Raw genomic sequence first — 12,112 nt, 5'->3', positions numbered from 1 at the left:
GTGGTGGGAAAGTTGTTGGAGGGAATCTTGAGGGACAGGATGTACATGTATTTGGAAAAGCAAGGACTGATTCGGGATAGTCAACATAGCTTTGTGCGTGGGAAATCATGTCTCACAAACCTGATTGAGTTTTTTGAAGAAGTAACAAAGAAGATTGATGAGGGCAGAGCAGTAGATGTGATCTATATGGACTTCAGTAAAGTGTTCGTCAAGGTTCCCCATGGGAAACTGATTAGCAAGTTTAGATCTCATGGAATACAGGGAGAACTAGCCATTTGGATACAGAACAGGCTCAAAGGTTGAAGACAAAGGGTGGTAGTGGAGGGTTGTTTTTCAGACTGGAGGCCTGTGACCAGTGGAATGCCACAAGGATCGGTGCTGGGCCCTCTACTTTTTGTCATTTACATAAATGATTTGGATGCAAGCATAAGAGGTACAGTTAGTAAGTTTGCAGATGACACCAAAATTGGAAGTGTAGTGGACAGTGAAGAGGGTTACCTCAGATTACAACAGGATCTGGACCAGATGAGCCAATGGGCTGAGAAGTGGCAGATGGAGTTTAATTCAGATAAATGCAAGGTGGGAAAGCAAATCTTAGCAGGACTTATACACTTCATGGTAAGGTCCTAGGGAATATTGCTGAACAAAGAGACCTTGGAGTGCAGGTTCATAACTCCTTGAAAGTGGAGTCGCAGGTAGATAGGATAGTGAAGAGGACACTTGGTATGCTTTCGTTTATTGGTCAGAGTATTGAGTACAGGAGTTGGGAGATCATGTTGCGGCTGTACAGGACATTGGTTAGGCCACTGTTAGAATATTGTGTGCAATTCTGGTCTCCTTCCTATCGGAAAGCTGTCGGGAAACTTGAAAGGGTTCAGAAAAGCTTTACAAGGATGTTGCCAGGGTTGGAGGATCTGAGCTACAGGGAAAGGCTGAACAGGCTGGGGCTGTTTTCCCTGGAGCTTTGGAGGCTGAGGGGTGACCTTATAGAGGTTTACAAAATTATGAGGGGCATGGATAGGATAAATAGACAAAGTCTTTTGCCTGGGATCGGGGAGTCCAGAACTAAAGGGCATAGGTTTAGGGTGAGAGGGGAAAGATATAAAAGAGACCTAAGGGGCAACTTTTTCATGCAGAGGGTGGTACGTGTATGGAATGAGCTGCCAGAGAATGTGATGGAGGCTGGTACAATTGCAACATTTAAGAGGCATTTGGATGGGTATATGAATAGGAAGGGTTTGGAGGGATATGGGCTGAGTGCTGGCAGGTGAGACTAGATTGGGTTCGGATATCTGGTCGGCATGGATGGGTTGGACCAAAGGGTCTGTTTCCATGCTGTACATCTCTATGACTCTATGACTCAATGACCTGGCTTCCACAGCCTTCAGTGGCAATGAATTTCACCAATTCACCACACTCTGGCTGAAGAGGTTTTTCCTTAATTCCGTTCTAAAAGGTCTTCCTTTTACTCTAAGGCTATGCCCTCAGATCCTAGTCTCTCCTACCAATGGAAACATCTTCTCAACATCCACTGTATCCATGCCATTTAGTATTTTGTATGTTTCAATTAGATCCACCTTTCATCCTTCTAAACTCCATTGAGTTTGGACCCAGAGTCCTCAAATGTTCCTCATACGTTAAGTTTTTCATTCCTGGGACCATTCTCGTGAACCTCCTTTGAACATTCTCTGAGGCAAAAACATTCTTCCTGAGGTATGAGGCTGAAAACTGCGTACAATACTCTAAATGTCTGACCAGAGCCTTAGAGAGCCTCATAAGTATATCCCTGCTTTTATATTCAAGTCCTGTCAAAATAAATGTCATCATTGCATTTGCCTTCCTAACTACTGATTCAGTCTGCAAGTTTACCGTGAGAGAATCCTGGACTAGAACTCTCAAGTCTCTTTGCACTTCAGACTTCTGAATTTTCTCTTCATTTAGAAAATAGACCATGCCGCTATTCTTCTTACCAAAGTGCATGACCTCACACTTACCCACATTGTACTCCATCTGCCATGGGTTGAATGGTCTCCTTTAATACTGTAACAATGCTCTGATTCTAATCTTGCTGAGATGCATCAAGCTGTACTGCTTGTGGGCTTTTCAACTCCCACTTTCAGCTGAACAGAAATAATAACTACTCACAGTTAACATGACTTGAAACATTAACTTGGTTTCTCTCTCCACAGATGTTGCCAGTCTTGCTGAGTTTCTCCAGCTCTTTCTCTTTTTATTAAAGTACAATTAATTGGAGTACGGGTGCTCCCTGGTTTATGAACGTCCCTCTTGTGAACACTCGTACTTAACGAACGCAATCCCATATAGGGTATAATTTTAAAAATCTGACATTTGAGCATTTCCTGTACTTATGAATGGCTATTTTATAGAGTTCTGCACTGTGTTCTGACTTGCCTACATATCAGGTTGTGAATGGACTCATGAACAGAACCCATTTGAAACCTGGGACCTGCCTGTATTAGGTTTTGTATAAAGAACATTATGTAGACCAAATATACTGGTAAAAAAGTCATCTGTGTTCTGCAGACAGGTCTAAAGCATGCCATGTAAAAAGCTAATGAAATGTTGGCCGTTATCTCAAAAGGGCTGCTTACAAAGAGATGGAGGTTTATGTTACAGCTGCTCAAAGGCCTGGCTAGACTCCAACTTCAGTATTGCATTTGATTCTGGGAATCACACCTGAAGGATAGACTGGCTTTGAAGGGTGTATAACACTGATTTACTGGAATTATACTGATTAAATAAGGAGGACAGGCTGCAAAGTGGATTGTGTTCCCATAAACGTAAAAGATTAAAGTATAATTTAAAAAATAATTTTAAGTTTATCAAAGCAGTTTATAGATCACATAAAGGAAAACAATTTCTAGAAGAAGGCGCATAAACTTTAAATGAGCTTTAGGTCTTGGGGGTGATATCAAAAAGCACTTCTTCACACAAAAGGTCATGCAAATCTGACCTTTCACCTTTAAACATTGTGACCCCAAGGTAATTTGAAATTTTCAAAAGTGATATTATTTGCCAATCAAGTTAAGAATAACTGAATCAAGGTGGGTGGATGGATTTAAGGTACAAATGAGTCACAATTGAACAGAATGGTGGTAGAGGCATGAGGGGCTGAATGGCTTCATTTTGACACCACACCATCGTTCCCCCCCCCCCACCATTCCTATCAGCTACTCATCTGTGTCTAGGGCCATACCCTTCAACCTATTTAGTTCTTGAAATAACTGCACAAAGGCCAGTAATCCATTACCAAGATACCCTTTACTTACATGTATACTGTACAAGGGCTCTGAGTAGCCAGCTCAAAGCCAGTCTCTAGACCGAGGAGACATTCTGAATCTTGTGTTTACAGCTGTCAGCCAGGGCTCCCAGATTGGCCTCGGTTAACAACCCCAATCAGGAAGTCATAGTCAGTGAGATCCACCTAGTCCTGGTTCCAATCCCTACAGTGTTTGTATCCACATGAACTGCCACCTGCTCCTTTCATTACATGGCTAACAAAATATAATAAAGGCTTTTTGAAAGTAAGAAATCTAATCTAAATTTTTAATCTACAAAAAGGTAAATCACTTTTTATGTAAATACTGCCCTTCATAAAGCTCTTTGTGCATTGACTGAAATTCCACTTCACTGATTAGTATGCCTAAAATTGTTAACACTTCAATGAATGAATACTCAGGTTGTCAGATAGGGTAAATGCTGGGAGAGTGTCCAACCAGAGGGCATGGTCTCAGTAAAGAAGTGGGTGGCACGGTGGCTCAGTGGTTAGCACTGTTGCCTAACAGTGTCAGGGACCTGGATTTAATTCCAGCCCCAGGTGACTGTGTGGAGTTTGCACATTCTCCCAGCATCTGTGTGGATTTCCTCTGGGTGCTCCAGTTTGCTCCCACAGTCCAAAGATGTGCAGGCTAGGTGCATTAGTCAGGGTGAATGTAGAGTAATAGGATAAGGGAATGGGTCTGGATGGGTTACTCTTTGAAGGATTGGTGTGGACTTGTTGGGTCTGTTTCCCACACTGTAGGGATTCTATGATAGATGACGTGAAATTTGGCATCAGAGTTTAACTAGCCTTCCCATATGCGATCAATCACATACATAGATCTGCATCTTTCCACTTCAAGACATAACATATCACATTGATTGATTGGGCTGGCAAACATTCTCTCTTTTCTTAAAAGCCAATGCAAAACAAATAAGTAACAAGGTTACAGGTGTATAGCCTTTTGAGTGTTCTGTACATATGACAGATGGTGGATAACCATTAGATAAAGTGAGGTCTGTGTGACTTGCCAAATTTCTAAATAATAAGGTAGAGTTTTTGCTTTAGGGCAATCAGGAAGGTTATACTCAAAATATATATTTGAAGTTATGCTGGTTAGGGCAACATTCAAAATTTTGCTTAAATTATTTTGCATAATCATAAATTTAAAATCATCCATGAATGAGAGAATTGGTTAACATAATGGTACAGAATAGTTTTTTTTCTGTCAAATAACAATATCTCTTTATGGATTTAAGAGTGATAAGTTGGTACAGTTTAATTAACACAATTGTAAGTGGGTTTATCACCAGAAATAAGCATTCTTCATAAAAGTGTTCATTCTTCATCTGTGAATAAGCTGATTTATATCTGAACTGTGAAGTAGTAGCACAACCAAAAAATTTATTTGACTGAATTATCCCTATCACACTGCAAATGGGTGCATTTGTCTGCTACTCCTGGATCATTGACTGTGATCTTCAGACAATAACGATAAAGAAAATGCAGCTATTCTTACCCACTCCATGGTTTTCACCTCTGCTCTGCTATTCCGAAGGTGCTGTGCCTTACAATCATATGAAAGAAGTAGACCATTTAGCCCATTCTGCCTACTCTCTCATTTAATAAGATCATGGCTGATCTGTTTTTGTTTCAAGTTCCACATCCCCACCTACCCCGATAACCTTTGTTTCCCATGCTCATCAAGAATCTATTTACAACTGCCTTAAAAAAATTCAACAACCTCCCACCACATTCTAGGCAGAGAGTTCCAAAGATGGTCGACTGCCTGAGAAAAAATAAATCTTCATCTTTCCTCTTGAGATATAGTCCAATGAGTAGGAAGAACTTTAATTACCTTGCCCTTAGTAATATTCGTGATTTGTGACACAGGGCATTAAATCATGGAGAATGATTTGTGAGGGGTGGAAGAAAAATTAAAGCTAAGGCTGATTCTGTCTCATCTAACATCTACATAATTTTCCGGTGGGGCCATTGGATAGTGATCAAACAGAAATACTTATTCTCTTGTTTTCTCACTTTTTTCCTCTTTTATGAACATTAAAAATGTTCAATACGATTCACGTCAAAGCAACTTTCTTGACTGGCACCCCATCCAGCACCTTCATCACTTAATCACTCCACCACTAATAGAACTGTGACAGCAATATGTCCAGGTACAAAACGCACCGCGGCAACTCAGGCTGTGTAGATAGCACCATCTAAACCTTGACCTTTACCACAGGAATCAAGAGCAGCAGATACATGGAAACACCATCACCTATAAGTTCCCCTTCAAGCTCCAGACCTTCTAAACTGGAACTATCTTGCCATCCCTTCACACTTGCTGGTTTAAAATCCTGGAACTCTCTAGCTAAAGGCACTGTGGGTTCCTATTGCCTCATAGACTGCAACAGTTTGAAAAGGCAGTTCACCACAACCACCACTTCCTTGACAGCAATTAGGGATAAGAAATAAATGCTGGCCCAGTCAGCAATGTCTACATCTCATGGGCAAAAAAAAGTGGCATTTCATTTAATGCCTGATGTGAGATTAGCTGCATAAAGCCAATTGTTATATCTATTAGACCACTAGTGCAACACTTTGTCTTTTAAAACCAATTTGGTATTATAAAGTTCAATTTTTTATTCAGTTGAAGATGCTCTGACATCTCAGTTGTTTAGAGAAGGAGGGTGTCAGATATGACTGACCCATTTTTGGAATGTGTTTCATGCAAATAATGTTGTTCTGCTGTAATGTTTGACAAACATCAGGCAAGACAGAGTTTTCAAATAAATTCTAACAAAACCAGTGAGGTGCTTTAATGGACTTCACCTGCCTACTTATGCTTAACTTAATTAATCTTTTCATAACACAAGCTGGGAGTGTCTTAATTGGAGTATGACTGAATAGATGACGCCAAAGATCTAACGGACTGGGAACTGTCTGAACTAATTCACAATTCACTGTCGTAATGGTTAAAGCTAACTGGGTAGTTCCCACGTTTGATCACTGTTCTGTGGTAAATGATTGAAGTCAGGTTGGTTGTAGTGAAGGCCACTTTAGCATTTTTCTTTAGGGAGGAAGGTGATATAAAGGTTTGCATTATTGACTGCTACCTAATGATGCCCACGAAAAGTTGTGTCCTATCCAGTGAGGAGAAGATTGAGCTTTTTAAAAAAACTTTGGGATGTGGACAATGCTAACTAGGCTAGATTTCTTACCTCAGAATGTGGAGTGGTGATTCTTTTACATCGAGGTAATTAAGATCCAATTGCATTGTTGACTAGCATCAAATCTTTTCTTCCCAGAAAAATATGAGTGATCCAGTTGGGATTTTACATCAATTTGACAACTATCAAGATCACTCGCAAATTTGTAGATTTATTGACTTCAATTTGAATATTTACTATAGTAGGATTTGACCTCTTAACCTCTTGTTTTCTGTTCCAAAAGTATAATCATTATATTATTGTGCAGTGGTATACCTGTGGCCTGTGGTATACCTCATAAAATTCAAATTTCAGTTGAGAATATTTGATTACAGGGTAGTATGGTTAAAGGAAGTAATACACCTCAAATTTGGTCTCCACTCCTCACTGCCTATCATTGTCATCCGTCCCGTTTATTTTCTACATTACTATGTCAATTTACGAAATCCACCTATAGTAGGGAGGTCTAGAGTACAGTCTGGAGACTAAATATGATCACCAGCACTTGTGGTTGAGATTGCAAAGACAAAGCAACTCTATTTTGTTTGTAACAAGCAGAGAATGCTGGAGAAAGTCAAGCAGGTCTGGCAGCATCTCTGGAGAGAGAGATACAGGTAATGTTTAGAATCCAACATGATTCTTCAGAATTGAAAGAAAATCCAATTTTGAAAATGTCATGTTGGACTCAAAATGCCTTTTCTCTCCACAAATGCTGCCAGACCTGCTGAATTTCTCCTTTAATATCCAGAAGTGCTCTTGTACACAACTGAATATTTTTATTTCCCATAACCAAATCATCCATCATATTTTTCTTCATCTGTTAACTGCCACCAGCTGTAAATCACCCATTTCCAATTGAATAACTTACATGCAAAGCCTGTTAATGGTGTGGAAAAAGTTTAACTTACTAAGAAACCAATCAATATGCACTGATTAAAGGAGTGAATGATTAATAGGATCTCTACAGTGTGAAAGCAGACCATTTGGCCCATCCAGTTCATATCAACCCTCTGGACAGCAGCCCACCCAGATCCATTCGCCGCCCCCCCCCCCCCCCCCCCCCCCCCCCACCACCCTATCCGTGTAACCCTGTATTTCCCATGGCTAAACCACCTAGCCTGCACATCCCTGGACACTATAGGCACTTTAGCATGAACAATCCACCTAACCTGCATATTTTAAGACTGTGGGAGGAAACCAAAGCACCTGGAGGAAACCCATGAAGACTTGGGGAGATTGTGCAAACTTCACAGAGGTTGAATCAAATCTGAGTCCCTGGAACTATAAGACAGCAGTGCTAACCACTGAGCCACCATGCTGCCCTTCATGGTTCAGCATAGGTGTTTTTTAAAAACTAATTTTCAGTTTTTAAATTCAGCTACCCTTAGGTGATATATTGCATACTTATTGCAAATGCTTTTTTTAAAAAAAATCCATTTATGGCTGTGGATAATTGTTGGCAAGGCTAGCATTTGCCACCTATCCCTAATTGTTATTGAATGGAGTGGTTTACAAAGTCATTTCAGAGGACAGTCAACTCCGTTGCTATGGGTCTGGAATCACATGTAGGCCAGACCATTTCAGGATGGCAGATTTCCTTCTCTTAAGGACACTAATGAACCAGATGGGTTTAGAACAACTGATGATAATTTCATGATCACTATCACTGACAGTACCTTAATATTCAAATTTTATTGAATATTTCAGTTCAAATTCCATGACCTTCCTTGATGGGCATTCGAACCCTAGGTTTCCTCAGCATTAGCCTACACTTCAAATTCAGCTGCAGTACCACACCATCTCTACTGTATTGGTCAAGCTGGAGCAGTAGCCATTTTTACATTGATCAATTAATACTAATAATGGAAGAACATATTACTTGCATCTTGTTACACTGCCCTATTATGTTTGTTCAGGGACAGTGTTATTCTTATCAGAAAGATAACCAGCACAATTTTGAATATATTTTGTTAACAACCTCGCAATTGTGTCCAAAATAAATTCTGTCCCACACTCCCTCAGGATTCAGACTATTTTCTTCACCTCTCAAGTATTTTAGGATGTTTTCTTGCTTAAATAAAACATGGAAACTGAATGCTAAAACTAGTTTTCGTTATTTTTACAGAGTAACTTCAGTTTTAACAACATTTATAGAGATCCCGTGACATATGTCTGAATTTCCTACTTGACTGGTTGCACGTCTTTTTCAGAACACGCAGAGCTTGCAAGAGGATCAGGCTCAATTAACAAATGACAAGATGAGCAACTTTTCTGTCAGTGTGCTGCTGGTCGAGCAAAGACACTATGTTTTTAAGATAAAATTAAATAAATACAATCCTCACAGCTAAGCTAAATGATTTTTAAAATGGATCCTGATACTGTTTACGGAATTTTATTGCTGAATTAAATAAATGAGTCGTCTCCCCACCCCTTAAATTTGTGAATGGTTGTTAAAGAGTTAAAATGATTCATCGACGAAGTAGCAAAAGTGAAAGTCAATCATTTCTGTGTAGTGTCCAGATCAGGAACCTGTGAGGAGTTAAACATTATGTTGTCAAACTGAGACTACTGACTGATAGTGGTGTTTTTTTGTTGTTAGCAAGTGTCTCTGAAATGATCGAATTATTGACCATGACGCAGTTTCCATCCCACACGCTGTAATTTTCTGTTCACTCCGTTTCAAGAGCAGTAGGTGAGGCACTTTTCCTGAGCATGCTCTGTCATGCCTTCATGATGACACAACTCTCACAAGCCTGAGTAAAAACGGACTTGCTCATTTCCTCTTGTTTTATGTTGCAGCTTCGAGCAGGAGGAGAGGAAGGGACGGAGGAGGCGGAGGCGGGGCAAAGCGGTGGACTGGTGAAGCTGCTACCGAAGGGGACAGACTCAGGACGGGCTGGGGCACCTTTGTGGAGCCGATCTTTTATATCCAGCTGTGCTGTACCTCAGCTGGTTGAGACTGTTCGACTCTCCCTGCCATTATTGACTGAAACTGCTTTAGTAACACCGCGGAGAGAGAGAGAGATCCTCAAGGAAATAATTTCAACCACTTCCCGAACACCGAAAAGACAAAATGCGTTCAGATTCCCCCCACTCCTCAGTTAATGCAACTCCAAATCCCAAATGCCCGGCAAAGAGAAGAAGGATTTCTTTCCAGAGCATATTTAATGGCAAATCCAAAGCAAAAGAGAAGCAGGAAGTATCTGTTGCCAGCATCGAAAGCATTCACACTGAAGTGGCAGAGACTGAAAAGAAACTGCACGCGTCTGACAGCAGGACAACATTAACATCTTCAGATTCAGCAAGGAAGGTTGGAATCTATTTACCATTAAATGTGATTAGGCTTTAGAATTGTGTAATCTGACCACAAATTACAGCTTTTTAAAATAAAATATAGCGTGCACCTTCACTGTTAGTACTACTTAAGCAGCTGTGGTAAAACCAAAATATATGTGGATATTGGAAACTTGTAACTCAGGATTAGTGGCCTAACTCCCATCTTATTGTATCATGACTGACAGGGGGGGTCAGATTATCATAGGCAGATGAAGATTCCCCAGTAAATGTTATTTTAATAAATACAGGATTATTTGTGTGTTTTTAAAGTGTAATATTTATATACTGATCAGTTGCATGGTGTAGATGCTATGAGACCTAATGGTCAAAGTTTACCCAATCCCCTCCCCAATGGCCATAAGAAATAATGACCACTATAGAACAGAGCTATGACCATAATATATATCTGTACCCTGCTCAAGGAGAGTTGCATTTCCAGAACAAATTATAGCTAACTTTATATAATGCCTTCAGTAGTTGGGTAGTTTACTGGTGTTTTTAGCTTAGATTACTGTACTGCACAATTTACTAACTGCCAATGCCACAAAAGCATTTGTATGCACCAGATATATAATTTTAATGCATGAAATTATAGCATTAGAAAGATATAACCTCATTGTTAGTTCTGACTCTATACCTCTGCATACTCCTGAAATGTTCTGCTGTAAAGGCTTGGCAATAGGTCATCATGACTCTCCCATAAACCAAGGAATCATTCTAGCTTGAGCAACTCGGATCTGTCATTTAAAAGACACATCGTTCAAACAAGTGGTTTTCAAAGGTGTGTTGTTTTTGAGAAAAGTGTTTGGCAAAACAGTCTGCTGGCAACTCCAACATCAAAAGTTTTTTTTCTCATGATGACCATACACATTCAAGATTAATGTTCATTCACTTGCCTCTTGGCAAATTTGTTTACACGCACTTCATCAATTTGATGCTTCGTTAAATAATTTTAGAAAAAAATGAGTTACGTCATTGTTTTGAACCTCCAAACACTCAAAATACATAAGGTGTTCATGATTTCTCCAGGAACAAAATCCTGTCCAGTTTTGCATCTTTTGTGTTATTTGACATTATCATTTTCAGGGACAAAAAAAGAGCTATTTGGACTCCTTTTGATAAGTTAATTCAAACCCTCTGCCTTCTCAATGTTACCTTCATTCCCTTCTGTTTTCAGAAATACATCTGATTTCCTTACCATTTGTATTGTCTGCTTCGAAGGCCAATTTGTTCATATTCTTTTTTTTTCTGATTTAAAATATAACCAACTCATTTTCATTTTTAATGTTTTGCCCTGTGCCCTTCAAACATTCAATCAATTTTGCCCATTCCTTTCATAATTCCTAAATCTTAATTTTAGCTAACTTCAAAATGTACAAATTCTTCAAAACTGATCAATTATTTATGTCAAGGAATCTACTAGTGCATTAGTGATTCCAATCCATGTACATCTAACCCAATTAATGTGTTGGAAATAAACCCCAAATTCTGTCTAAAATGAAGGATTGTCAGATTTTCTCAAATGCTTTAACATTTTTCAAGAGAATGATTCCGTTCACTTCCCTTTTTAAAAAATCGAAAGGATCAAAGGATATTTTCCCTTGAAGTTCCTGAACCCTGGGTTGACTTCTGCTGCTCACATCTTTCTCAAATTAATATTGATAAACCTGCTAAGATTAGATGGCCAAGACTGCATATGGGACTAGACCCTATCTGATATAACAAGCAGGGAACAGACTGAGCCTATCAAAATAAATTATTTACATTTCCTAAAGACACACTTTTATATCCCTGGGAAAGTGCATTGATACTGCAGCGTTCTGCTCGTGATGTATTTTTTAAACTTAATTCAAATATGCTCTAGCAATTATCAGGGGGATTATGATGCAAGGGGGTAACAAGACATAATTTATCTCAAAAATTACACAAATGATTAATTTGCCTAGACCTGCTAAAGATGATATTGGAAGACATTTAGTCATACAACATCACTGCCGACATGTTGACATGAACTAGTGCCCCTGGGTGTTAACTCAAACATGATTATTAAACTGCAGAAGCGGCTTATGAATCCACCTGTGCATACATTTACACCTGGGATTACGTAAACAGTGGTTTGTGGATCTTTGCTGGGTTACCAGGTGGAGAGCATGAGCAACAAGGAGAGTTTAGGGACAACGAAGGAACAGGAGAGTAGGAGGCAATCTGTCTGCCTGTGAAAGGCATTTAAAACCACTAAACCCAGCAGCAGCATTCTGATTTGATCTAGCATCCCAATCTAAAA

The 12,112-nt window shown here is 39.5% G+C and overlaps 1 protein-coding gene across 3 annotated transcripts in view; it reads left to right on the top strand.

Annotated features, from left to right (window-relative positions):
* Positions 1-9,318: 9,318 nt before the first annotated feature.
* Positions 9,319-12,112, top strand: part of rnf19b (ring finger protein 19B) — a 48,659-nt gene continuing 45,865 nt past the window's right edge. For all 3 annotated transcript variants that reach the window (XM_060847411.1, XM_060847410.1, XM_060847412.1), the window contains exon 1: positions 9,319-9,802. In XM_060847411.1, the coding sequence (XP_060703394.1) occupies positions 9,566-9,802 (237 nt within the window). In that variant the 5' untranslated portion in view covers positions 9,319-9,565. The remainder of the gene's footprint in view (positions 9,803-12,112) is intronic.

Source organism: Hemiscyllium ocellatum, chromosome 30, assembly GCF_020745735.1.
Source record: "Hemiscyllium ocellatum isolate sHemOce1 chromosome 30, sHemOce1.pat.X.cur, whole genome shotgun sequence".
Taxonomy (NCBI): domain Eukaryota; kingdom Metazoa; phylum Chordata; class Chondrichthyes; order Orectolobiformes; family Hemiscylliidae; genus Hemiscyllium; species Hemiscyllium ocellatum.
This window is presented reverse-complemented; position numbering and strand designations above follow the sequence as displayed.